The sequence below is a fragment of the Papio anubis genome, chromosome 9, assembly GCF_008728515.1.
Source record: "Papio anubis isolate 15944 chromosome 9, Panubis1.0, whole genome shotgun sequence".
Classification (NCBI taxonomy): domain Eukaryota; kingdom Metazoa; phylum Chordata; class Mammalia; order Primates; family Cercopithecidae; genus Papio; species Papio anubis.
In genome coordinates this window covers 50347378-50375152 of record NC_044984.1, presented here as the reverse complement: position 1 = coordinate 50375152, position 27775 = coordinate 50347378, and the positions used below count along the sequence as shown (strand labels likewise).

Below are 27775 nucleotides of genomic sequence, written 5' to 3'. Positions count from 1 at the left end.
TCAAATGAGATTTCCTGTTCTTGTCACTTTGTTTACAGATAGTTTCTCAAAATGAAAGAATCCCAGCACTTTAGGAGAGCAGTGTGGGAGGATCACTTGAGGTCAGGAGTTGGAAACCAGCCTGAGCAACATAGTGAGACCTCATCTCTACTAAAAGTTTTTTAAAAATTAGCTGGGTGTGGTGGCATGTGCCTGTAGTCCCAGCTACTCCAGAGGATGAGGTAGAGGTTGCAGTGAGCCCAGATTGCACCACTACACTTCAGCCTAGGCAACAGAGAAAGACCGTCTCAAAAAAAAAAAAATATATATATATATATATATGTAGATAGATAGATAGATAGATAGATGTATGGCTGTTCTTGCATTGCTATAAAGGAGAAATACATGAGACCGGGAAGCATGGTGCTGGCATCTGCTTGGCTTCTGGGGAGGCCTCAGGAATCTTACAATCATGGTGGAAGAAATGGCCATATCTTACAAAAACTTACTATCTTGAGGACTGTACCAACAGGATGATGCTTTATGAAAAGGTCTTTTTTTTTTTTTTTTTTTTTTTGAGACAGAGTCTTGCTCTGTCGTCTAGGCTGGAGTGTGGTGGCACAATCTCAGCTTACTGCAACCTCCACCTCCCGGGTTCAAGTGATTCTTCTGCCTCAGCCTCCTGAGTATCTGGCATTACAGGCGCGTACCACCACACCTGGCTAATTTTTGTGTTTTTCGTAGAGACGGGGTTTCGCCGTGTTGGTCAGGCTGGCCTCAAACTCCTGACCTCATGATCTGCCTGTCTCGGCCTCTCAAAGTCCTGGGATTACAGGCGTGAGCCACTGCGCCCGGCCTATGAAAAGCTTCTTTATGAATAAGTATCAGAGTTAGTCTTGTAAATTAAACCCTGAAAATTTTAGAATCAGATCGGTTAGCACTCTTCACTAGAAAAAAGCCAGAGGAGTTTGTATTCTGTGAGGGGCAGTGGTTGGGAGTGCCCATGAAGGACTTGGTGCTGTTCTGTGAGTCACTTCCAGAACTAGAAGTCTTCCCTCACCATTTTGTGTCCTCTCCAGTGTTGCTGCCTCCTTTAAGAGATCTGTGATAGGGACTCACCCACATACCACTCACTCCCTGTTCGTTCTGTTGGCATCAAAGATTTATATGCCTTTTTTGTGAGTTGGAGTCCTAAGGAATAGCTACTGTCTGGGCCTGACTGCTCAGAAGGGCATCTCCTTCACCTCTGTGAATAGCATTTCTTAATCCTTTGTCCTCTGAAATCTTCCATCTCCCCATTGATTGGAAGACTTTCCCCAGCCTGTTAAGAGCCTGTTGTTTCCAGGCTAGCTGATCTCAGGCTGAGTGGTCTTCCTTCAGGAATCTTCCCATTTTCTACCACTGTTCTCTCTCTTCCTCGCCTCCAATAATCTTTACTCCTCACCCTCCTTAGCCGCTAAACTTTCCCAGCTCCTCCTGGTTAACTGGAAAGATTGGAGAGATTCAGGAATGAAATCTCTAGCTGCCAAGCTCAAGTCTGGGCCATCCTTCCTTCTCGGGCCTTGTGACAGTTCATGTGAGTTTGGGTTAAAGCAGCCAGGAACCCAGGCAACTATTGTCTTCAGTCTAATTTTTTTCTTCTTGCTGCTTCTTTACAGGCAAAGAAGAGGAAAAGAGCAGAGCGCTTTGGGATTGCCTGATGAAAAGTTCTTGATACTATCTGTTCTCCAGTGTTTTCCATTTCTCTCATTCTTCTTGGTCACATATATGCCTAAATGCACAGTCACGTGCCTACGTCCTGCCTCGCAATGAGGGAGCATGTACCCCAGGTACATCCGTGAACTGCGGCAGCAGTTTGACTTATTGCTGTTTCAGCTTTAAGGTTGTTGTGTTTTTGTTTTTGATTATGTTGCTCATTAATAAAAAAAAAAAAAATAGAAAAGAGAACAATGTGTTTTATTAGGTGCTCCTTTGATTTATTGGAGCCAGATTAGACCAGATAAGAGGAGCTTCAAGGGCAAATATTATAGAGAGAGAATTGGCCGTAACATCTTTATCCCTTAGAAGAGAAGACGAGGAAAAAGATTGAGTTTACCCTTTAAGCCTATTTATTCCCTTCTCTCATACTCACAAGCATTTTTTATCCTCTGTGAAGAGGTTAAGTTACCCACCCACCAAGTCTTTGCTCCAGCAGCTTGTAGTGACCCGCTGAAATAAAACAGAACATGGGAGGTTTTAGGTGTTGCAAAGGACATAAATACAAGGGCAGTGATTAGCAGCCTTCTGTTCCGAGCTAATAATGCTGACTTTTTCTTGGATAAAATAGAGTCCAGGGTCCCACATTAGAGGAAAAGGGCCCTCATTTCAAGGGTGGCCTGGCATGATACTGTGTTGGTCAGTCAGTTCAGGAAGGGAGATGGGCTGGATATCCCTCAGAGATAGAAGAAATTTTGTGTGCGGAATCAAAGCATGACAGAGGATGTCAGAGCTGTTACACATTGTTAGCTAAGTCATTGGGAACATAAGCAGTGGAACTGGAGGCTTCAAGTTCATGTAGGTCTGAAACCTCCTACCTAATCTTTTGTATATGTTAGTGCAGAGTTTCTCCTCTTAATCTTTATGTAAGCTTGGTTTTTGTTTGAGTTATTTTTGGTAATAAGATTTAGGAGCCTGGCACCTTACCTGAAAACTTTGGTACTATGAACAGATCCCATGTTGCTGTGGTATAATCCTTTATCCTTATTTCTACTAAAACCTGCCTGGTTTTGTGCTTAATGAAATGGTAATGGTTTGATCACCTTTCTAATGTCAAGAATCTCTTTATTTCTCTAAAGTCTCTGGTTGGTGAGGAAGGCAGGGACCTAAAGCTTAGATACTTTAGGAAAATTATGCCTCGGAGAGCAGATCCAAAAACTGCTGCCCATTTGTTGTGAAGTTTGCCCCATTCTGAGACTTTGGAGAAGTGAACAAAAGGGAATGCTGGTTAAATTTCTGACACCTCCTCATCCAAAAAAACCTTACAATTGGAATGACCTTCCCTTTTTCCCTCTTTTCTGTCTGCCTCCCTTTTCTTTACCTCAGGCTCTGATCTTGGGGCTAGCTTTTCCTGTCTCTACTCTTGTCTGCGTCTGAAAACAGAATAGATCTTATTTGTAATTTGAGAGATCATAGATTCACTAATGGTTTCTACCTCAATGTGGTTTTAAAAAGAGAAAAATGCATGAGGGAATAGAGCAGATGCTGACTATGAAGTGGAACAGTGGATCTTTTGGAAGTTTTCTTCACTTTGTCTCTTTATCCTCTATAACCTTCCAGAAAGATATTCAGCCTTACTTGCCAGGATTCTCTTCTTGAAGCCTAATTATTCTCCTCACTCATCTTCCCCCAGATCTTTGAACAGTGTTTTCCAATTGGTGAGGATATTTTTTTTCTTACTAACCTTTTTCTTCCCATTTCAGCAGCTGTTCCTGTGTTGGTCAGAAGTCTCTAACCTCCGAGCCAGATCAAATCCTCCCCTTCCTATCTCGTTATAATCATTCCCCACATACTCTTTGAACATGAATAGTTCAGGATGCCTTTTTCCCAATTCAGTTTTAAAACAGTAATTCCATTTGGAGATGGAACAGACATTGAGGCTTGTAATTGTTTACCTGAGATCTTAGTACCCTTCCTTCCTATCCCCCAGTTTCCCTACTGTAGCTGATCCAGCATCCAGATGTGGTTAACTGATTCCAATTCCTGAAGCTGTGACATTCTCTGCATACCTGGAAGCTCTTAATGAGGGAGTCTATAAAAGCTGTGGGGAGAACTAGCTTCCTCAGCTGTAAATCTGTACTTTTTTATGGTTCTCTAGGATTATTCTCTTTTTTTCCACTCTCACTCTAAACTGCCCAGCCCCTCACCCCATCTCTTAAGAACTGCTGAAGATAGAGACTAGAAGTTTCTGTGAGGATGAGGGCTATAGGAAGGAAGGTGTGAATAAGGTCAGGACTTCTTGGTGTTGAGCTGAGTTTTCTTGCTGTGTCTGACATGAGGAGTGAGGGAGGAGCTTAAGGGAGGATAACTTTTTTGCTGTTCTCTTATATGATTATTGGAATCCCCCCAAAATTTAACCTCCCCTTCTCTTGCCATATCTAGGCTTTTCTTGTTTTTCCCTCCAAAGGGATTGACAATTACAGATTTCACATCTTTCCAGATTCTTTGAGCCCAAGGTGTCCCCAACTTTCTTGTTATCTCTTTCCCTTATGTTGTTCCTGTATTTAGGTTTCTACCTCCTGGATCACTTTTAATAGGATAGATTAGAATGTAATATTGTTTAGCAACTACTTAGGTTTAATTTCTTGTTCTGCCACACTAGCTCTGAGACCTTGGGCCGATAATCATTCTCTTTTCAGACTGTACCAAAAGGAGCCCCATTGTGAAGGTTGCTGTGTGAATGAAGTGATATTCTCATATCATGTATTCACACTACAATTTGATTACCATAATTTACATAGTAATCATTTAATAAATATTAGCTCTTAATCTTACTGGGTGTCAGGGTACTATGGAAATACATATTTCTTTCCGAGTAGGTTGTAGCTAGGTGTGAGTGCCCTAGTTTGAACATGTTTGTGTGTGCATACACCCAGTTAGCAGTTGTATTTGGAGAAAAAGAAAAGGCAGAAAGAGTCCCATTCACTCCCTCAACCCCAGCTCACTGGCAGGAAAGCTGGACATTGTTGCTTTGGAGCATTGACTTTCCTGCTTCTGCTCCACTATAGACCAGAAGCTGTAAATGCCACTGCCTGCTGATTCTTAGCTTGGGGCCCCTGCCATTTAAAATATGGGCAAGGTCAGAGTATAGGATAGCTTCTCATGCCCTTAGTTGGAGGATGTTTTAAGATAAAGAAGAAAAGACTTGTAAAAAGTCATCTTGAGTGGTTGGTCTCTTTTGGGTGTTCTCTCAGTATAGGAAACAAGTGAGCCACGGGGAGAGAAAACCCATTTTCAGCTCAGGACAAAGTTAGGGGTAGATGTGGATATAGTTCCCTTGGGAAGATAGAATACATAACACTTCTGCTACTCAACCAATTCCAGCCTCAGTCTTGTAGTTGGTCTCCGGTAGGGTCAATGTGCTGATAGAACTGATAAGACAGGGAAAGCATGGCAGTACACTGAACCCTCAGCAGCCCTGTCCCCAATTCTGGATCAGGTTGATGTCACAGGAGCTTTCCTTATTTTTATTTTACTTTTTTTTTAGAGACAGTGTCTTACTATGTTGCTCAGCTTGGAGTACAGTGGCTATTTACAGGTCCAATCATAGCACACTGCAGCCCTGACCCTCTGGCCTCAAGTGGTCCTCCTGCTGCAACCTCCTGAATAGCTGGAACTACAGGAGCACACCACTGGGTCCTGCTTTCCTTATTTTTTAAAAATGTGAGTCAGGCAATATTCTTTTGCCATTCCCAATTCATATGCCCGGGGAATTGTGCTCTAGTTACATGGGAAAAAATTTTACAGTGAACTGAAAGAATATTTGAGATGCTATTTTAGCCACTCTTGTGTAACAAGACAAGTTGGATGGCTATGTTGGTTTACAGATTTTTGTCAAACTTCGTTGAGGAAACCTAGGAACAGGGACTGCAGGAGAATAGAACACTAGCTGGATCATCTCAAGAGAATCTTTAGATCTTCCATTCTGTGGAGGCTGGGAGAGGGGTTTTGTAGTCTTTGGGACTGTTTCGGCTCAAGCTTTTTAGAGAGGGGTTGTTCTAGTTGCCCCCAGTTTCCTGTCCTCTTCCCATCCTTCCTTGGCCTGCATGTCCCAAACCTCATACCACCATGCCCTTAGTGTTTTCTGTCTTGCTCCAGGACCCCATCTTCTTAGTCATTGAATACGAGGTTTCCTGTCTCAGATCCTCTTCACCTCTGGTTCTCCAAGGTGTAAATGTGGCACTTGATTAGGGAGAAGAGCTCAGCACTGAATTCTAAACTCTTTGACTGCTTTTATTTTTTTTTTCAGGTTCAAGTGCTGGATTGTGTCATGTGACCATCCCAAAACTCAGAGCACCCTATGGCCATCTTTGCCCTCTGTCACATAACTTGAAAACTGCCTGATGGCCTTTTTGCAGTGGTTCCCTCCAGGAAGCCTTGATCTCAGTTGAAGAAGTTCTTTCCCGGCATTCCAGTGCCCCTGTCAGCTCCATACTCCTCAGACACCCTTAACAAAGGCTGTCATGCACACAATGTAACAAATACACAAAATAAATGATAATTACACTAATAATGATATGTTCAGAGGGGCACTGGCCAGGTCCACACATATCATAGGTGGGAGGGGCTGCTAACTCCCACTGGGTTGCTGAGCTGTCCCCCAAGCCCCTTTACTCCATGCCTCTTTGGGGGTAGGGAGGAACAGGGGAATGAGAGTTCAGCTCACAGATTTATGTTCATAAGAGAAAGACCCCTGCCCCCGCCACCACACACACACACAAAGGTCTTTATTTGGTGGTATTAAAGGGGCAGTATTCTAAGTGTCCCCCATATTTAATGGCCCAGCTCTCTAGAATCTGTAGAAGGAAGATATACCTGATGCTTATTGCCCAATCCCTACTCTGCGAAGATCAAGAGGCATTTGACCTTGGAGGGAGATATCATCTGTTCTTCACTTCTCTGTTCCTTTCCTTCCACCAAGGAAATGTGAGTGGTGTTGATGGCCGGGTGTGTCTTGTTCTCCAGGATTGGGGCAGAAGGAAGGATGAAGAACAGGGCCAGAGAGGCTTGGGGTTAGCATAGCTGCTATATGGGTGAAGGCAAGCTGAAGAGCCTAACAGCCCCTGCCCATTCCTCTACTGAAACACCTTGTTTCACTTTCTCACTATAAGAATAGGAATAAGATGTTAAAGCTCACCCACATCACCTTCTCAAGGGTGGTCACATACCTTTGCCCCTTCCACCAACTGGCCAAGAGGGAGAGTCATGCTCTTGGGAAGAATGAGCCATCCAGGTTTGCTCACCAGCTTGGGCTTTACTTTAGTTCAGTACTGTTTTTATCAGACCCGTAACTGCTGGCTCTACTTAGAGTGACAGTTTTGCTGAAGGTTCTTACCCCACCTCTCCTGACATCCTCTAAGCTCTTGCCTGGAGCCAAGAGGCGTGGTGGTGAAGTAAGGATAGGGTGTGGATCAGGAGATTCTCAACTTGGCTTCTAGGCACTGTCCAGCTGGGAGGCAGAGGGGAACTTGTACTCTGAAGCCTGTGACTCCTCTTAAGCCTCACATCTCTTCACCACTACTCTGGTGCCCTGGTTATCTGTCCCACAGCGAGAGGTATTTTATGTCCATAAAGTGCCCGTGGTAAGTGCTCAGAATTCATCTCTTGGCTGTGGCGGGTGCTGTCATTTCTCATTCCATTGAGGGGAAGAAACTGAGGCACAGCGAGTCCAGAGGAGAATGGGTCAGGGTTGTGGGAGGAATTAATGGGCCTAGCTAGTAACTTGAAATGGCAACCAGTCTCTGCCTGCTTCCTAGCCTTCCAAACCCGGGAGTCTCCATCCTTCCCATCCTCTGTTCTAACTGGCCTTGTCAGATGCTTTTCCCCACTGTACTTTCCCCTCCCTGCTGCCAGGTACTGTTAGATTCCAAAAATAAAAGGAAAATAATTATACACTCTGCTTCCTTGTTCTCCCCTCTTCCACCCTGAGCTTTTGGGGTTAGGGGACTAAAATATCCCCCTTCCAGAATCCCTCCCACCTTGGTCTGCTGGCTTTATTCCCTAGCCCAGAGCAGTGATTTGGATTCAAATGCCCTGTAACCTTCAGCCTCCTTACTGCTCCTTTCTTGACCTCTCCTAACGCTTTCCAGACCCAGGGGACTCTAGGGTCTCTATACTCTTTCTTATTGACCTGAAGATAGAGGCTGGGAGCAGGGCCATTCCAGAGGCTCTTTGGTCTCTCTCTTGGCTGAGGGAATTTGGGCTTAAGCAGGCTGCACCCTCTGGCTAAGTAACTCAGTATCATGAGGGTTGACCTGAGGGTTTAAAGTAGCTCTCATCTTATAGATCCTGGATGTTGAGGGTTCTCTCTCCCACCCCTCTATCCCCAGCTCTTAAACCCTAACCTCTTACTATTTCCATGACAACTGGCTTAAATTCAACCCATTTGGCTCAGAAAAGGTTGAGTTAGGGTGATAATGGGTTAGAAACTAAACTTCATGTGTCGACCCTCTTGCCCTTTACTCCCATTCCCAACCCTGGAGGCTTTATACAAGTGCTTAAGTGGGTAGGTGTTGGGGAGAGCAGGGTTTGGGGAATAAGGGATAAATGGGGCACAGTGGGCAGGGGCCCTCCTATTCCAGTAAAGCCAAATACCAAAAAAATGAAAAGTCACAATAAATAAATAAATAAAAATTCCCAAATCCTTTTGCCCCTGCCCTCACTTCCCTTCCCCTAGCCACTGTGGAGGGAGAGAAGGGAAAAAGAACGGACTTTTGATTTCTTCTCCTACTGAGTAGTCAGGGGATCTCCCCAAACTATACCAAGCCCCTCACCTTGCCAGTGGAAGAAAGGAGGCTTGGTGTGGGGCTTTCATTTATTACTCCATTTCAGTCTCTTTCTCAGTGTTTTGTCTCTGCCTAGTCTGTCTCTTCTGCCTCTCTCTCTTTGCCTTCTCACTGCTGCTCTTTTTGTTCCTCTGTCTCTATCCCTCTGTCTCTACATCTCTCTGTCTTTTTGTCAAACCTTCGCATCTGCAAACTTCAAACACTCCCCACCCTGACTATGCCCCTCCTTCCCCTTTCCCCCAAACCCCTCACCCCTCAATACCCACCTGCCTCCCTCTGTTGTATTGCACACTGCTTGGTCGGGGAACAGGGTGTGATGTTCATGGGAAGAGTGGAGGGAGCTCTAGGGCTTGGGGGAATGGGGGCAGGGCTGGGGGTCTTGGGGTAGGGTCTGTGGGGGAGGCATCCTCTATCCCCCACCTTAAGAGCAGCCACAGCGATCCACCACCATGCCAGGGATCTTGCCGTAGATAATCTGCTGCTTGTCATTGAAGTAGAGCATGTTGATTGGGGACATCTTGGTGGGGGTACAACAGGGCCCAGCAGAGCCTCTTGGATTGGCCTGCTGCACCAAATGGGTATGCGGATATTTTTGCATGAACATGTACTCGCACTGGCCGGAGCAGTAGTTGGCCTTGTAGCGCTTAGGTGCGATGATCCAGTCCCAGCCGAAAGCCTCAAAGTCCACTGTGAGGGGATATCGGCAGCAGCGGGACTCGCTTGAGTGCTCGTCGCAGTCCAGACCCAGGTTCCGCCGGGAACGTTTTGTGTTCTCTAGGACTCGAAGCTCCATGAATGGATGCTGAGGGTCAGGGAGAGGGGAAAGAAATGTGATACGGCCCTGAACAGTTCCTCTTCCCTGTTCCTTTCCCACCTGCCAGGGGCATCAGAATAGAGACCGCTGACTTCTCAGCTTTTCCATTGCTCCCACCCCCAGAATTTATCTTCTGCCCACTTTTCTTGCCAGCTAGCTAGCTCTCCTTCAACTCACCATCTCTAATTCTTACTCTTCTGGCAAACTGACCCCCGTCAGCCCCTTGGCCCAGTGCCTCAACAGCCAGTTTTTGTGTTCTCACAGCTCTTCCATTAACTGACACCTTTACCTTCAAATCCAGTTTTCAGCTGTTGTCTGATTTGGATCCTTGAGAAGTAACAGTTGCCACCCCACTCCTCAGCTCCTCTAGAATGAGCTCCTGACCCCAGAGAAGTAATGCTAGACCCCAACCTCCTTCACATTCCTTGTCTACCTTTTCCAATGTAACCCCATCTCCTCGGGGCCAGGTTACACATATCCACCACCTCAGGCCCCCTGCTCACCAGCCCCTCAGCTCCCGGCCCCAGGGAGGTGACAGCCAGGTCTGTGCCACTGGGATCAAAGGCGTTGATCTCGATGCCCCAGTTGCTCTGTGGCTGGCGGAACCAGCTGTGTAGCACTTGCTTGAAGTCGATGCTCTGCCAATGGCCTGAGCGTGAGTGCAGCTCAATCTTCAGTGAGCGGATACGGATGTGACGCCGGCCTCCGCCCCCTCCCCCTGCGGTCCCTTCCCCAGTTAGGGGTTTTAGTCGCAAAATCTGCAGGTAGACTGTGGCTGGGCGGGGTACAGGCCGTAGGTACACCCACAGCTGGGCCTTCAGTACCTTTGTGAACATCACCTTGGGGCTGAAGTGAAAATGGCAGCAGAGAGGGCTGCCATCTGTCTGTACTGCTGGGTCCGCTGATAAGAGAGAAGGGCACAGCATCAGCAAAGGGTGTTTGTGTAGGTTATCAGTAGTCGTGGGTGGCATTGGCAATCTGGACTTCTCAGCCTGACTTTTCCAATTCTTTACCCTTCTCCCATGCCTGTCTTATAACATGTCTCTGGTACCTAAAACAGCACTTCCTCTATAGGATGATGGCCCTATAAGGCCTTACTGATATGTATTCATTTCCTAATCCACTTGCCCTAATATATAGATTCCCGTCTACCAGATAACCTGCAAAATTATTCCTCCACCACCATCCTTACTGGCCTCCAACTTTTCCCAGCATGTAAGGCTCCAACATTTTCTGAATCTTTGAAGCTCTTTGTAGAAGCCATAGCTCCTATCACACCTGCTGCCCTTACGTCACCTTGCCCCCTATCTGCTCTGACTTATCTGCTGGGCAGGTAGAGCCTGGCACATCCCTCCCCCACAAAAAAAAAAAAAAACAAAAAACAAAAAAAAAAAACAAAAAAAAAAAACACACAGATGGCCTCAGAGAGGGGATAACCCAGGGTCCAGATAGGGAGCATGAGCTAAATTTATCCCATTATGTAAACCAGAATTCAGATCTAGGCTTCTTGCCTCACTCCCATTAGGAATAACACCTAGCAAAATGGAACTATCCAAGCACTTCCTATACATCTGTCTCCCCATTCTCTCCTAAGAAGTTTCTTCAGCTGCTGCTTCATCATCATCACCATGACTGCTCCAGCTCTTGAGGAAAGGAATAATTACCTTCATGGTGTTGCCTCCTATTTGCCTAAAGCACCAGAAATAATATTAAATACACCAGATCAACTACAATGCCTTTTTTCTCCCCTGAGCTTCCTTTGGCTTCTCAGTCTAGTGCCGGTAGGTCATGACAAAGTTTTAACATCCCAACTTTACATTTTGACCCATTTCTCCTTGCTCTGGACCATAAATTGATCCTTCTTGGGTCTAATGAACAATTCTCAATAAATATCTGCCTCTGCTTCCATTCCAGCTCCTCTTCACTGCCTTTCCTAAGTCAGTTGGGAGTGCCCTACAACATGTCTCCATTGGACAGTATATGTCTATCCTCACTCTAGATAGGAAGAATCAGGAATGAGCTTCCAGAGCCATAGAAGCAGAGTCAGGAAGTCTGGGCCTTTAAGTATCCTCCCCATGTCTTGAGTTCTGCAAAATCAGGATGGACTTAGGATGTCCTGTCAGCTCTTCCCCACTCCCACCCTGGGAGAAAGAGGACCTTCTAAGTGAGATGAGGAGGAAAATGCTTAATGAACTTCATATATTCAGGATATGATACCCAAAGTCTCTATAGCTTTTTTTTTTTCCTTGATTATTCTCTGAGGTCCCAGGGCCCTGGCAGTCCAGTTATTTTACTGGCTGGAGCTTCAGTGATGGTGCAATGGAGTAGGGTTTGGGGAGTGAGAATTCAGAGACTAGAAGTAGCTGGGGTAGGGAAGCTACTAGTGAGATGGGGAGTGACAAGCAACATCCCAAATAGCATACTCTACCTAATTTCAGCATAGGAATTGCCTGTTTTCTTGCCATTAGGTACTAACCTCCATGAGAGTAGACACTATGTTATTCATACTGTGTCTGTTTTGCTCACCATTGTAGCTTTAGTGCCTCCCATAGTGGCAGACAGCACTCAGTAAATACACAGTCAATGAACTCCCTAAACTCCCAATCTTAAATTATACAGGCAAGTGCCTGAAAGTTCTTCCTGGCATCTAAATTCTGTTCTTTGACTATAATTGAAGTGGGTTTAATCACTGCCTGATTCCTTACTAACCACTATATAACTTTACTAAACTTAGTGTGATATAATTCTTGCTTCACATGAGTGCTAAGCATTAACTAGAGAATGTGAAAATAGAAAACAAACAAACCAACATTTATTGAGAAGCTACTACTATTTTCGCATTCTCTACTAAGCTCTAAACATAACCCTCCCTCTACCTAAGCTGATCCAGGGTTTGAAGATGAGGGCTACGTCTAAGTCTTTGGTTCCAGGTACTTGTCCCCCAGTGGACAGGGGACAGTCAGTGCTACAAGGAGGTAGGGCATAGGGAAAAAGGAAAGAGCAGAGAGAAGAGCCAGGGGAGAGACTGGAGATGGTGAGGGAGATGAGTTAAGAGTTGAAAGCAGATGAGTAGATATAGGGAGAGAAATAGAGGCTAGAGTGGAAAAATGCAGGGGATAATCATGGCAAAGGGAGAGTAAGTTTGGGAGTTTGAGAATCCTGATGCGGGGGCAGTGATAGGAGTGGGTGATGGTTAGAAAGCTAAAGGTGGGAGGAAGCTAAACCTAGTGGGGTAAAGGAGAGAAAGGATAGAAAGGGTACAGACGGAGGAACAAAGGAGAAGCAGGTAGAGCCACAGAGGGAAACGGGGCTCGAGAGAGTCCCCAACACACATATGCCGAGCTCTGATGGGGAGGAAAAGGGGCCACATCTGTGTTGAATTGATCGGGCTGGTGGCAGGCAGCAGGTCAGGTTTAGTAGGCGGCGCTGGTGGGAGAGAGAGGTCACTGCACTATTTTCAGCAAATGCCCAACCCCCTCCCTGCACACCACCTCCCCTTCCCCCCACCCTAACCCCCCCAACACACACACTCCCAACCATGGCTGGAAGGCCTAAGGGCAGGAGGTTGGGCTGAGAGGGCAGGGGCCTCTTGGTGTGGGGAGGAGAGAAACTCAGGGGCTGGGCTTGGCTCCCAGAAGGGCAGGGGGCTGGGTTCCCAGGATGAAGGCTCGGTGGGAGAGCCTGAGAGGGTAGAGGGAACTAGGGCAGGCAGAGCAGCCTAGGAGAGGTGGGGGCTGGGGTCCAGGGTTGAGGGCTGGGGGAGGGGAGGGAGGGGGAGGGGAACGGAGGCCATCTCTGCTGACAAACACCTCCCCCGATTAGCAGAGCACAAGTCTCTTATTAAAGCGGGTCCCTGGGGATTAGACTATAAAAGTCTCTTTTTCCTTTTCCCCTCTCTCCCTCCCCTCCCCTCCCCTCCACTCCCCCTCCCTCTCTTAAGAGCTCAGCTAGGCTCTTAAAGGGGACGTACAATACCTGGCCGGAGACCCAGTTCCCTACTTGCACAAGTCCTGGGGTGGCACCAGAGTGGAAGTTGGGATGGGATCCCACCAGCTAGTGTCCCCTCCCCACCCACCCAGGCCTCACCTGCACAGCCCAACTCATGTAGGCAGGGTCCCTTCACTTCGTGTATTCCCATTGCCAGAGCTAACTCTGGTGGGCTCGGGCCTGTTGGTTAAGGGATGCTAAGGATATTTAGGGGCAAGGGGAAGTCCACAGCCCCATCACCCATCCTGGAAATCTTCACACACTACACCACATAGACTAGAGTATCTTTTCCCTCCGTAACCTTCATCTTCCAGCAAACTCTTGATCTGAATTCCTCTATAACTCTGTTTCCTAGAAACCCCACCCCCTACCCTCAGTCGATCTGAGACTGATCCTACTAGCTTCCATAAGCAGAAGCCTTAAGAATAGAAGGGAAACTGAGGAACCCGAGACCAGATCCCCATGCCTCCCACCCCCACAGCCAGTTAGTTTCCTGGTTCTTTGAGCTTAACAGCCCCGACCAAGTATTGTGGAATTGAGAGGTCTGCAGAAATACCAGGGGCAGTGTGAGGCACTCAGCCCCCCAGATGCACACCTGGGTTCCTGTGCCTCTCCCATGGGGGTGGGCCACTGGGACTCCCCTCAGCCCCCAGCTTTTTATGACCCATCTGCCAATAAACCAGTCTCCCCCGTCTTCTGTTCACAGCCATAAAACCAAACTCTGTGTGTGTTGCAGGGGGCTGTGGGAAGGGGGGAACCTTGCCAAACCACTAGGGAATAAGAGAGGCCTGGTTCCCTGTAGTTGGGGAGGGGGGAGACCTCAGTGGGGGAGGAGGAGAAGGAGTCACCTGACCCTAGGGAGAGCTGGAAAGGGCGGGGGGGGGGGGGTGGCGGGTGTAGTATTCGCCTGGATTTTCCAGGTCATAAAATTTCAAAGCAGCTCATGTCTATTATATATGTTCATCTTCCGTTTGGTCAGGGGCTCGGATGCCTGGGTTCCCGCTCCCCCATCTATTTCTCTTTTTTCCTAGGTCTTCCTCTCTCTCAGGTCCAGCTGCGGTAGGGGCGGGCAAATAAGGGATGGAACACTAAGGTTTGAGTAGCCAATGAGTGTCCTTAGCCCCCAGCGCAATGGAGTTGAGTTCTCTGAGCTCGGTCAGTATCAAGAAGGCACAGCTTTTCCACCCCTTCGGATACCCGGTCTGAGACAAGGCTCAGGATGGAAAGGGTGCCAGCTGGGTTGCCAGGAGGTGTACAGGCTCTGGGACCCTATTCTTGGGAGAGAGCACACAGTTCTCTGCAGCCGAGTGGGCATGCTGCGAAAGGAGCACGGAGTGGGGAGTTAGCGCCAGGGCCACTGGGTGGCAGGGAGCACTGCAGTCCAGCTGGGGCTGCGGGGGTCCTGCAGCCTCCCGATTCTGTTCTCCAGCCTCCCAGCCACAGCTCTTCAGGACAGAGTCGCTGCCCAGCCCCAGCTTCCCCGGACTCCAACAACGGTCTTTTTCGCATACTGGGGGTGGAAGGCAGTATCTCGAAACCCGCCCCATTTCCCCCCGCCCCAACCTCCGGAAACTGGGCGTGCATACAACTTTGCAGCCCATCTCCATCGCTCGAAAAACTTCTATGAAGTAGCCCCCGCTCCCTAATTCGTCAAGTTTTCGCAGGAAAAGCTTCCGGGCCGGGGCAGCAGGGAGCGCCCCGCTTGGAGCAGAAGGCGCCCATCGCGGGGCCAGAGCCAGCACCCCACTGCTCGCGCCCCGCAGCCCACTTACTCTCCTGGGCCATGCTAATGACGGTCTCGGTGGTGGCGTGGTACTCGTCCTCCTCCAGGAAGTCCTCGGGCTGCAGCGCGTCGCCCTGGAAGTCGTGTAGGTCCAGGATCTGCTGCAGCGGCGGCGCCTTGGGCAGCAGCTGCTTCACCACCTCGCGGCTGATGTTGGGCGCCTCCTTGAGCCGCAGTTTGCTCAAGATCTGCGACTTGATGCTCTCTAGGCGCAGCTCGCGGCTGTGCTGCCGCCACACGCACACGGGGCAGCCGTCCGGCTCGGGCGCCACGGACGGGGCTGGCCGGCTAGAGCGCTCCCCCCCGACCCCCGCCGCTGCCGCCGCCGCCGCCGCCGCCGCCGCCGCGGGGCCCTCGGCCGCCTCCCCCCGGGGCCGCAGCTCCAGGGCGAGGAGCAGGAAGCCCAGCAGCAGCGGGGCCGCGAGCACCATGCTGGAGGGGAGGGGAGGGAGGACTGGGGGGCGGGGACGCCGGAGTCCCGCGGGGAGGGGGCGGAGGGAGGAGGGAGGGAGGAGGAGGGGGTCCGGGCGGCGCGGGATTGGGGGCTGCCCGGCCGAGGGGGGACCCGGGGGGCCGGGGGCGGCGGGCGCGCGGGCGGGGCGGGCGGGCGGCCGGGGCGGGCGGCTGGGGGGGCCCGAGCCCGGGCCAGGCCCTTTATAGCCCCGGCCCCCGTGTCGTCAGCGGCCGCGATTGGCTGCGGAGCCAACAAAAGAGGCAGCGCTGTCATCCGAGGCGAGAGAGGGAGCCGGAGAGATCCGAGGAATAGAGAGAGGGAGGGAGTGAGGGAGCAAGGGCCAGAGAGAGATGAAGAGACAGAGATATGAGGGGGGGGGGGGGGGCGGATATAGGGGAAAGTCAGAGCCAGAGAGACCAAGGAGAATCAGAGAGAAAAAGGGGGACGAGACAGACATAGGAAAAGGAGGAGGAGAGAGAGGGAGAGACAAAGGAGGAAAAGAAGAGTCAGGGGGAAGATGCAGAGGTGAGAGACTTAGCTAGAGAGGGAAATAGTGTGTCTGTGGGAGACACCGAACCAAGGAGGAGAAAGACTGGGACAACTAGTGGGAGAGTTAGAGTGGAGACAAAAATGGGGAGAAGAGGGGTACCACTAGACAGGGGGAGACAGAGGTCTACAGAGCCAGACCACAAGAGATCGGGGGTCATGGAGATGGGAACAGGGGCAGAGGAACACAGGACAGAGGAGTGCCCTGGGAAAGAGAGGTGGGGAGAGAAATCAGGATTGGGGAGGAGAGAGAGGGGCACAGACAGGGAGATACCAAGGGAGCCCCTGAGGAGGTAGGTGCAGGGGATTGGGGGTGGGGGAGAGGAAAGGCAGAAACTCCTGAGAGGAGGAGCCACGAGAGTCAGCCTCGGTGGGAGCACGGAGAGCCCAGGGGACAGAGGTGGAGAACTTGAGACCAGAGGAGCTCTAGCCATCAGCGGTAGCCCAAAGAAGATGCTCAAGGAAGCCGTGGAAGGAAGCATCAGGCTAGGCTCATCAGAGGGATTAAGGGGACTAGGAGAGGAAGAGGTCAGGGACAACCTAAGAAGGTGGAGAGGTGATGGGAAGAACTGAAACAGAGGGAAGACATAGAGCTGGGAAGACTGTGAGCTTGAAATTGGGGCTTAACAGGGCTAAGGGAGTCAGCCGGCTGGAAAAGGCAGGAGCTAGAGGCCACTGGGGGAGGGGTGGGAAGGAGATGGCTGGAGGCTGCTATACTTGGGGAGAAATCTGGATTTCTGGATTTCTAGCTATATCTTTGGATCTGCAGGGTCTGAGAAGTCTGAGAAGGGGATGGAGGTTGCAAGGGTGAGCATGGGAGAGAAGTCTGCGCTCAGATGCACGAGATGAAATACAGATGTGGGACCAGCCCTAGTCTTCAGGTGTGACCCTGGACACAGCCAGAGAGCAGAGTAGAACAGTACTAAGGTGAAAAACTGTTTTGAAGGTGCTTAACTTCTGACTTCAGGTTTTCCAGGCTTATTTCTGGATCTGAAAGCCCTGGAGCAATAGTCAAATCGAAAATGTTTGGGTCACGCTGGGTACGGTGGCTCATGCCTGTAATCCCAGCACTTTGGGAGGCCGAGGCGGGGGGATCACGAGATCAGGGGATCGAGACCATCCTGGCTAACACAGTGAAACACTGTCTTTACTAAAAATACAAAAAATTAGCCGGGCGTGGTGGCGGGCGCCTGTAGTCCCAACTGCTGGGGAGGCTGAGGCAGGGGAATGGCGTGAACCGGGAAGGCGGAGCTTGCAGTGAGCTGAGATGGCAGATGGTGCCACTGCACTCCAGCCTGGGCGACAGAGAGACACTCCGTCTCAAAAAAAAAAAAAAAAAAAGAAAAGAAAAAAGAAAATGTTTGAAGGAATCAGGTCTTGCTAATTTCCTGGCATCCACAATGTTTATTTAATAAATTGATGAACTTTATTATTGGGCTTCTCACAATAGAGGGGCATTGGTTTCCTCTCTGGAATTAAAGCCCAATAAGGTATCTTCAAGTTGGGCTGGCATAGGCATCAGGAGTACCAGACATAAGGATACAGTTGGGTTGAGGAACTGGAGTAGAATAAGGGAAGAAACTGGGGATCTGGGTATGAGGGGAGGAGGTTGGGTAGAGGTTAGGAGGACCAAGCTGGGCAAGCTGGGGAGCTTTGAAGAGACAATCCATTTCCATGGGCAACAGAAACTGAAACCAAAGCAGACTGGAATGAAAACTTAGACAGCTTGTTCCTCCCTTGCTTTCAACCAAGACATGGGCATTTCAGTGTTTCATCAAGTTTCTTCATCTATAATATGGGGGTCACAATTCCTACCCTTAACTGGTTGTGAGGATTACATACAAGCAATTGATAGTGGCCTTCATGGGCTTCTTCTCTTTCATGATTCTTCCTTTCCTTTCTGATTTTCCAGAGCAGTGATTGCCTTGAGCACATATTCTAGCATATCCTATTTTCTAAAATGTTTCTCTGATGTCATTTCTTCAGCAAAATTGGAAAGGCTGTGAGAGCAAAGTTGGTGTCACCTTCTTCTCCTCCTCCCTTAGAGAAGGTAGTGCAGACTTCACTTCCTCACCAAACATGTATCTAGTGGCAGGTGCAAAGATAAATGAGATGCAAAAGTAAGTAAGACTCAGCTCCTTTCCTCAGAGAACAAATAAACTAGAAAAGACACTAGGAAGGCTGGGCGCTGTGGGTCATGCCTGTAATCCCAACACTTTGGGAGGCTGAGGCAGATGGATCACGTGAGGTCAGGAGTTCGAGACCAGGCTGGCCAACATGGTGAAATCCCGTCTTTACTAAAAATACAAAAATTAGTCAGGCATGGTGGTGTGTGACTGTAATCCCAGCTACTTAAGAGGCTGAGGTGGGAGAATCGCTTGAACCTGGAAGGTGGAGGTTGCGGTGAGCTGAGATCATGCTACTGCACTCCAGCCTGGGCAACAGAGTGAGACTCTGTCAAAAAAAAAAAAAAAAAAAGAAAGAAAGGAGGAAAGAAGGAAGGATGAAAAAGAAAGAAAGAAAGAAAGAAGGAAAGAAAGAAAGAAGGCAAGAAAGAAAGAAGGCAAGAAAGAAAGAAAGAAAGAAGGAAAAAAGTAAATAGGACCAGCCAGAACTCTAGGCCAGATGCCTCCTGGGTATCTCAATCTGGGTGTTTCAAGGCACTTCAAACATCACAGGTTAGAGAACTCCTCCTTTCTTTCTCCCTAAAATGTGTCCCATCCTGCAGCTTTTCACTTTAGTGAATGACAATCATCCAGGCTAGAAACTTGAATGTTGTGTTTCACCCTTGTCCTCTTGATCATTTCTGAATCTTTGCACAGGTTGTTTCTTCTTCCTGGAACAACTCACCCGACTGCTTCCACTCCCTTCCACCCACCAATCTCTTGGCCAAGTTTACTCTTTCTTTAGGTCTCAGCATAGATCCCATCCAAGAATCCTTTCCTGACTTCAGGTATAGAGTAGCTGCTTCTTCCAGATATATCTGCACCATTCTGTGAGGTATGGAGATTAATCACCTAGCTTCTAGACTAGAAGTAGGCTGGCTGGGCTCAAGTCCCATCTCTCTTCCTTTCTGGTTGTGTGAACTTGGACAAGTTATTAAGCCTCTTTATACCTCAGATTCCTCACCTGTAAGATGGGGATAAAGAGAGAGAGAGGGAGAGAGACGGAGTGTTGCTTTGTCACCCGGGTTGGAGTGCAGTGGCGAGGTCTTGACTCACTGCAACCTCCACCTCCCAGGTTCAAGCTAAGGATAGATTCACCTATCCTTAGCTGCCCGAATAGCTGGGATTACAGGCACATGCCACCATGCCTGGCTAATTTTTGTATTTTTAGTAAAGACAGGGTTTCACCATGTGGCCAGATAGGTCTTGAACTCCTGACCTCAAGTGATCTACCCGCCTCGCCTCCCGAAGTGCTGGGATTACAGGCGTGAGCCACTGTGCCTGGCCAAGGATAACAATATTGTACCTATTTCATAAGGTTATGAGGGTTAAATGTCTGAAAAACTGTTCTAAATGCATTAGTTATTGCTGTTACTCCAACGTACAACCCTGACCTTGGGAGACCAGAATGAGCAAGAACTTTTTCGCCAAAGTATTCCTTAACAGTTTTGAATAAAGAATGAACGAGCCCTGCTAAGTGAATTTGATAAGAGTTGTGTAGGGGAAACAAAACAGTGTATTTGTATATATGAGGGATTATTGGTATCTGCCAAATACAGGGAATTAGAGTCAGGAACATTTAAGACAGAAAGGATTTCTATCTCCTGATAGCCTCCTCAGTTTCCAAGACTAAACTTAATCCAATAAGAGGACAAGACTGCCATCTGATGGTAGAATCTGGAATATCAGCTCCTTGGAGGTGGAACTAAAACCATGGCTTGTTTTATTTTTGCATACGTTGTACATTTTCATTTTAGACATTTAGTTCAAAAAGTTCTGTATCATAATGCATTAAGCCTTGTCCTTTCTCCAGTGCCTCCTAGATGTTGCCTCTTTCCTTGAGTTCCCTCAGGTATGGTCCTGTTGGGATCCCCTGAGTTTCAGGAACTAACCCCTGGGTGGTTTCTTTTAGGAGCTTCAGAACTCCAGCTGCCCCAGACTCCCAAAAATGGGGCACTGGTGGCTTTACGGAAAAGAAATTTGGAGGGATCTGGACATTAGATCTTTCCTTATCCTAGTACATGTAAGGTTTGGGGCCCCGCCCACTGTCCTAGTCTCCCTGGCAACTGTCTTCCTGCCAAGGGTGCCCCTCTCCCAGAGTTACCCAGGCAACCTTCAGGCCCGCCTTCTTCAAGGTCCTGACTGGTTCATAGCAAATGTGGGTCACAGCCTAAGGGAGGCATTTAGGCTTAAAATGTATAAACTGCCAGGAGAGAAGGCGGCTGTGTTCCGCGGGAGTGTATGAGGTTTCAGGACCTGCTAGAGAGAGAGGTGCTTGGGTAGATGGTCTGCTACATCCTCAGGAAGAGCTGCAGCTCCCTGGAGCCTGTCACCGGGGTCTGAGGCCAGAGTTGCCTGGACTATGATCAGAAGTGCTGCTGCCAGAACAGGAGAACCATTGTAAGGGAACCCTGTAAGGAGGGACTCTTGCCACCTTCACCACAACGGCCACCTCGACACCCAAACTGCCTTGTCTATCAGAGCTAGGCTCAGTGGGGAGTAGCTATTTTTCTCTCCTCCCTGGGGAGGATCCCTAATTCTATCTCTTCTTCCTTTTTTCTCCTAAAGTTTCTATTTTGAGGGTCAGTGGACTCATTCTTCGGCACTGCAGGGCTTTCTAAGGAGGGGAGGGGCTACATCTCATTGAGGTTTACTCCCCAGCTCTCCTGCTCTCCCTGCATGTGCCTCTAGGGGAGTGGGGAGGCTATTCTGGGCTGGGGATGGTGTGTTAGCAGAGTGGACCCCTTCCAGTCCTCTGCCCACAAATCCTGCAGCCCCAGAGAGGATGTCACTGTAATTACTGTCCTCTCCCACACCACATTCTAAACCCTACAATTATCTTGCTGGGATCACTTGGCAGTCTTGTTAACCTCTTTAGCCCCGAGGCCCTCTAAGAGAAGTTGGGAGTTGGGAGAAGGGGGCCAAAGAGTTGGTGTTTGGGGTGGGGGGCACTGTGGCAGGATACAACTGGGGGACTCTTAAGAATCATTTGGGGTTATGTCTTCCTTTGCCTCTGGCCTCCCTCCTGCTCATCCCCAATCTGTCCCCTCTCCCCTTCTCATGGCAGGCCAGCTCTACAACTCCACTGGGTGCAAGCTGCTTCTTATCTTCATTCTTGGCCTCCCTAGGGTCCCCACCTCTTCCCTAAGTTCTCACCTACTGCTCCCTCTCCGGACCCATGGTGGGTCCTCATTGTAGGCCCTGTTTCTGGCAGTGACCAATGCTGCCAGCAGGAGGCACCACTATTCCAGCTGCTGCTCCAGGAAAAGAATGGGTCTGAGTGAAATGTCAGCTTCTCCAAGGACCTTAAAACACTGGCAGATGGGCTGATCCGGGAGGCGACAAAGCACGGCCTGGGCTGCCAGGTGAGGGAGCTGCTGGGAAGCAGGAAGGAACTGCAGGAGTGTTCAGAGGAAATTCTGTCTCCAGAGGGAACGAAGGAGAAAGCAGAGGATAGTGAAGGTCAAAGTTGTCAGATGAGGGGCGTGTGTGTGTGTGTGTGTGTGTGTGTGTGTGAATGGAGGGTGTGAGGATAACCAGAGAGTCTGGCTGGGATCTGGGAATGGGAACTTGAAATTGGTGAGGGCAGGAGAAACTGGTCTGGGCTCTACCAAGGGGTACCAGCACTCCTCACCCCTGGTTCCCTGGGCGGCAAGACCACATCCATGGGGAAGAACCCAACCAGTTTGAGAACAGCCTGGGTGAGTCTGCCATAGGCCATTCTTTGGCAGGTATCTCAGGTCCTCTGCTGCCCCAATGCATCGCCCAGGCTGTGCTAGGCAGCCTCCAGAATCCAGGGGTTCTCTTTGTAATAGCCCTCTTGCCACACTATATTTTTTGTCTGTGTCTATAAGGTTGTAAGCACCCTGAAGGCAGGGACATGTCTTCCTTATCTCCATGTTTAGGCTCCCCATACATGGATGAATACATGAATGAATTTTTCCTGAGCCCCTGCCTAGGCCTCTTGACCTTTTAGTCCCAAGGAACAGAAACCTGAGATAACCACCTAGCCCCAGCATCACCTCTTTGTCATTTTTCCTATGTTCATCTCTGTTCCATCCTAGGAAAAACTTCAGTTGTGAGGCTCTGTGATTCTCAGGTAGATACCTCTGTGCTCCTGCGGCTGGTTCTGGGCCAGAACCACATATCAGCTAAGATCCTGGCCAAGGGAGTGCATAAGCAAGACATGAGCCTGGACGAGGCTCCCAAGCTGGATGGGCTGGAGCTGTTCATCCTGCCCAGCTGGGCATTTGGATGGACCTCTTGTTAATGATGGCACTGGCTGGGAAGAGACTGGGACAGGAGTGACAATGAGGGGCCAGAGGTCAGGAACTAGGGGCCCAAGAAATGGGGAAAGGAATTGAGGCGGGCCCTGAGGACAGATCCTGGTGAGGGGTGGGGCTGGAGTGTGGGGTTGCGAGAGGAGCTAGACCTTGAGGCTTAAATTGGGGGGGTCTATGCCAAGGCCAAGGCCAAGGTGAGTGTAAGGGGCAGGAGGCTGAATTATCCCTCCCACCCCTACCTTGGCTAAGTCAGTTGGGGTGGGGTATCCAGATATTTCTCAAAGCAAAATAATTTTAATTCCCATGAGTCTAAAAATAGGGTATGATAAAGCCTTATCATTCTTTTTTGTTTTTTGAGGTCCTTGGAGAAGGACCTCAAAACGCTGGCAGATGGGCTGATCCAGGGGTGTTGCTCTGTTGCCCAGGTTGGAGTGCAGTGGCATGATCTTGGCTCACTGCAGCCTCTGTCTCCTGGTTTCAAGCAATCTTCCTGCCTCAGCCTCCTGAGTAGCTAGGACTACAGGCACATGCCACTACGCCCAGATAATTTTTGTATTTTTAGTAGAGATGGAGTTTCACCATGTTGGCCAGGTTGGTCTTGAACTCCTGACCTCAGGTGATCCACCCGCCTCGGCCTCCTAAAGTGTTGGGATTACAGGCGTGAGCCACCGGACCCTGATTTTTTTTTTTCTTTTTTCTTTTTTTAAAAAAAATAGATGGGGTTTCACCATCTTGCCCAGGCTGATCTCAAACTCCTGGGCTCCTGCCTCAGCCTCTCGAGTAGCTAGGACTACAGGCACACGCCACCATGCCCAGCTAATTTTTTTGTATTTTTAGTATATACATGGTTTTGCCATGTTGGGCAGGCTGGTGTTGAACTTCTGACCTCCGGTGATCCACCCGCCTTGGCCTCCTAAAGTGTTGGGATTACAGGCGTGAGCCACCCCACCGGACCCGGTTTTTTTTTTTTTAATAGAGATAGGGTTTCACCATCTTGCCCAGGCTGATCTCAAACTCCTGGGCTCCTACTCAGCCTCTCAAAGTGTTGGGATTACAGGTGTGAGCCACCACATCCAGCCAAGCCTTACCATTCTTTTTTTTTGTTTTTGAGATGGAGTTTCCCTCTTGTTGCTCAGGCTGGAGTGCAGTGGTGCCATCTCAGCTCATGGCAACCTCCGTCTCCTGGGTTCAAGTGATTCTCCTGCTTCAGCCTCCCCAGTAGCTGGGATTACAGGCATGCAGCACTACGCTCAGCTAATTTGTATTTTTAGTAGAGACGGGGTCTGTCCATGTTGGTCAGGCTAGTCTCGAACTCCTAACCTCAGGTGATCTGCCCGCCTCAGCCTCCCAAAGTGCTGGTATTACAGGCGTGAGCCACTATGCCCAGCCACCTTTTTTTTTTTTTTTTAATTTTTTTGAAATGGAGTCTTGCTCTGTCACCCAGGCTGCAGTGCAGTGCTGCAATCTCAGCTCACTGAAACCTCCGCCTCCCAGGTTCAAGCAATTCTCCTGCCTCAGCCTCCCAAGTAGCTGGGACTACAGGTGCGTGCCACCATGGCTAATTTTTTGTATTTTAGTAGAGATGGGGTTTCACTGTGTTGCCCAGGCTGGTCTTGAACTCCTGAGCTCAGGCTATCTGTCCACCTCGGCCTCCCAAAGTGCTAGGATTACAGACGTGAGCCACTGCGCTCGGCCCGGCCACCATTCTTAAAGATAAAACCAGTTCCCTTAATTTATTCTGTAATCCTCACAACTGCCCTGTGAGGTGGGGAAGGGAGTTGTTTTCCTCCTACTCAACTGGGAGAAAACTTAGGCTCAGGGGGGAGAGGTCACCCCATTCGTGAGCAGCAGAACCAGGTCTCACACCAGGGCTTCTGGCCTCAGAGAGCTTCTTGCTGGCAGCAGGTGTGACAGCACTGGAGTGGTACATCAAGACCCTGGCAGGGTGTGGTGGCTCACGCCTGTAATCCCAGCACTTTGGGAGGCTGAGGCAGGTGGATCACTTGAGCGTGGTGGTGGACACCTGTAATCCCAGCTACTCAGGAGGCTGAGGCAGGAGAATCGCTTGAACCCAGGAGGCAGAGGTTGCAGTGAGATGAGATCGCGCCATTGCACTCCAGCCTGGGCAACAAGAGTGAAACTCTGTCGGGGGGGGAAAAAAAGAATTTAAAAAATTAGCTAGTTGTGGTGGTGGGCACCTGTAATCTCAGCTACTTGGGAAGCTGAGGCAGGAGAATCACTTGAAACTGGTAGGTGGAGGTTTTGGGGAGCCGACTGCCACTGCACTTCAGCCTGGGCGACAGAGGGAGACTTCGTCTCCAGAAAAAAAAGACCCTGATTCTTGCCTGCAGGTTGACCTGTTGACCCTGAGTGAGTGGCTTTACCTCTCTGAGCCCCACTTTCCTGGAAGTGAGATATAAGGGGACTTTGGCAATATGTTCTTCTGGGTACCATAGTAATGCAGTCTTGTCAATTATGAAGGGTGTGGCCTCCCTCAAAAAGTTGGAGCAGAGATGGCCATCCAGTGACTGGAGACTCCTTGTTTTTTTTTTTTTTTTTTTTTTTTGAGACAATCTCACTCTGTTGCCCAGGCTGGAGTGCAGTGGCGTGATCTCAGCTCACTGCAACCTCCGACCCCCAGGGTTAGAGCGATTCTCCTGCCTCAGCCTCCTGAGTAGCTGGGATTACAGGCGTGCACCTGTAATCCTGGCTAATTTTTGTATTTTTTAGTAGAGATGGGGGTTTCACCATGTTGGTCAGGCTGGTCTCGAACTTCTGACCTCGTGATCCACCTGCCTTGGCCTCCCGAAGTGCTGGGATTATAGGCGTGAGCCACCTCCCCGGCCATACCTGGCTAATTTTTGTATTTTTAGTAGAGATGGGGTTTCACCGTGTTGTCCAGGATGGTCTCAAACTCTTGACCTCAGATGATCCACCCGCCTTGGCCTCCCAAAGTGCTGGGATTATAGGCATGAGCCACCGCGCCCGGCCTGGAGACTCCTTTGTGTTCCCCAGTCTCCACCAACCGGTAATACGTAGTGGTGATGTCACCGTGGAGCCCATACACAGTATTCCCCTGGGGGCTGCACTCAGTGCTAGTGCTGGGGCCTATAACCCACTCTCTGGGGAGCCCCGCGGGTGGTCTATGAGCTTTGCTGCCAGCAGGACCTGCGAACGCGCAGGTGCGGTCCCTCCTTCACCCTGCAGTCTGAGAGATGCCATCAAGCACCGTGCCTCTCTCCTTATCCAAAGCTGAGGCCTCTGGACTTAAATTTCAGGCCCCCAATTCAGACCCGACCTCTGGACCTTGAATTTTATCCACCATTCCCCTTACCCTCCCCAGTGGGGAGATGGCTTTGATGATGCATCCTTGTTTCCTTCTTCCCTCCCATCCCTATCTCCTTCTCTTCCCTCTCCCCACTCCTCTCTTACACCTATTTTTCAAAAATTAAAGAAAATGTTTTTTAAACCGAAGTCCAAGAAGCATTGATCCCTCATGCATTTTTGCCTCCCCTTCCCCCCATCCTTCCCCATGCCTCTCACCCTCCTCTGTGTCTCCCACTTTCCCGTTTTTCCTCACCCCTCTCCCAACTCTCCTCTTCTTTCCCCTTGATTCTGGATCCCTTCTTTCCTCCTCATCTTCCTCAAATCCCCTTACCCTTTCCTCTGCTTGGGTGCTGGCTACAAGCTGCTGTGCATGGCACTGGGTCTGGCTGATGCCTACATGCTCTCAGAAGGCTGCACCTTTGCTTGAGACGTCTGTGGTCCCCATGCTGTGTCGCTGGGCCTAGGTTGAGGCATGGTGGAGCTGGAGGGCAACCTGGCTTTGCTTGGCGCGGAGGGGCAAGGGTCCCCGCCGCAGTGCACCTATCCCCAGCTGGTGCCAGACAACCAAGGGGCAGCAACCTGGGCCGGCGGGGATGGCTTGGTGGCATATCTGGATGTCAGGCACTTGGAGCAGGTGCTGGAGGATCTGAAGGGTGTGAAGGGCCAGCTCTGAGATCAACCACTTCCCACTAAGAGGCCCCTCTATCCTTCGGCCCAGCAAACACATGGGGCTCTGTGTCAACTTTCCAGGCTGTAGAAGTGGGCCATTCTTTGTGTGTATGTGTGTAGTAAAATATATATAACATAAAATTCAGGGACATTGAGTACATACACATTGTTGTGCAACCATCAGCACCATCCATCTCCACAACATTTTCATCTTTCTTTCTTTTTCTTTGAGACAGAGTCTTGCTCTGTTGCCCAGGCTGGAGTGCAGTGGCACAATATTGGCTCTACTAAAAGTACAAAATTAACCGGGCATGGTGGCGCATGCCTGTAATTCCAGCTACTCAGGAGGGTGAGGCAGGAGAATCTCTTGAAACCGGGAGGCGGAGGTTGTGGTGAGTCGAGATTGTGCCACTGCACTCTAGCCTGGGCAACGAGCAAAACTCCATCTCGAAAAAAACAAAAAACAAAACAAAAAAAACTAGATGTTTATGGTTAAGGAAACAAATTAATAATAATAATAGAAAAAGATATAGATTCTTATAAAATATAGTAATTAAGAAAATTAATTGTTTATCACAAACCCTTGTAGCAGAGCATATCTCCCCATATATACAAACATTGTACCTAGGCTGAATGTGTTCCTCCTCTTACTTTTTTTTGAGACGGAGTTTCGCCAGGCATGGTGGCTCATGCCTGTAATCCCAGCACTTTGGAAGGCCAAGGGGGGCGGATCATGAGGTCAAGAGATTGAGACCATCCTGGCCAATATGGTGAAATCCCATCTCTACTAAAAATACAAAAATTAGCTGGGCGTGGTGACATGTGCCTGTAGTCCCAGCTCCTCGGGAGGCTGAGGCAAGAAAATCAACTGAACCCGGGGGGTGGAGCTTGCAGTGAGCCGAGATCACGCCACTGCACTCCACTCTGGTGACAGAGCGAGACTCCATCTCAAAAAAAAAAAAAAGAGAGACGGAGTTTCACTCATCGCCCAGGCTGGAGTGCAGCAACATGATCTCTGCTCACTGCAGCCTCTGCCTCCTGGGTTCAAGCGATTCTTCTGCCTCAGCCTTCTGAGTAGCTGGGACTACAGGCACACACCACTATACCCCGCTTTTTCTATTTTTAGTAGACAGGGTTTCACCATGTTGGCCAGGCTGGTCTGGAACTCCTGACCTCAGGTGATCCACCCGCCTAGGCCTCCCAAAGTGCTGGGATTACAGGCATGGTG

General features: G+C 49.4%; 2 protein-coding genes across 6 annotated transcripts in view; one reads left to right on the top strand and one right to left on the bottom strand.

Moving 5' to 3' along the window:
* Positions 1 to 8336, top strand: part of SARNP (SAP domain containing ribonucleoprotein) — a 68573-nt gene extending 60237 nt beyond the window's left edge. For 2 of the 5 annotated variants that reach the window (XM_021922485.2, XM_021922487.2), the window contains one exon: positions 5984 to 8336. In XM_021922485.2, coding sequence (XP_021778177.1) covers positions 5984 to 6010 — 27 coding nt within the window. In that variant the 3' untranslated portion in view covers positions 6011 to 8336. Of the gene's footprint in view, positions 1 to 1637; positions 1927 to 5983 lie in introns of those variants that run through there. The other 3 variants (XR_001892709.3, XR_002515659.1, XM_017945937.3) reach the window with 3 other exon arrangements.
* GDF11 (growth differentiation factor 11) lies at positions 6969 to 15566 on the bottom strand. The gene is made up of 3 exons (XM_009180912.4): positions 15093 to 15566; positions 9837 to 10234; positions 6969 to 9321 (listed from the first exon to the last, which is right to left on the bottom strand). The coding sequence occupies exons 1-3, from the start codon at positions 15532 to 15534 to the stop codon at positions 8941 to 8943; spliced, it is 1221 nt and encodes a 406-aa protein (XP_009179176.1). The 5' UTR covers positions 15535 to 15566; the 3' UTR covers positions 6969 to 8940.
* Between the last annotated feature and the right edge of the window lie 12209 nt (positions 15567 to 27775).

Excerpts from the sequence above, each read along its gene's own strand:
- GDF11 (XM_009180912.4), bottom strand. The coding sequence starts at position 15,534 with ATGGTGCTCGCGGCCCCGCTGCTGCTGGGCTTCCTGCTCCTCGCCCTG. Across the intron at positions 10,235-15,092 it reads CATTAGCATGGCCCAGGAGA|CGGACCCAGCAGTACAGACA; the intron begins GTAAGTGGGCTG and ends CTCTCTTATCAG. Across the intron at positions 9,322-9,836 it reads GGCCGGGAGCTGAGGGGCTG|CATCCATTCATGGAGCTTCG; the intron begins GTGAGCAGGGGG and ends CCTGACCCTCAG.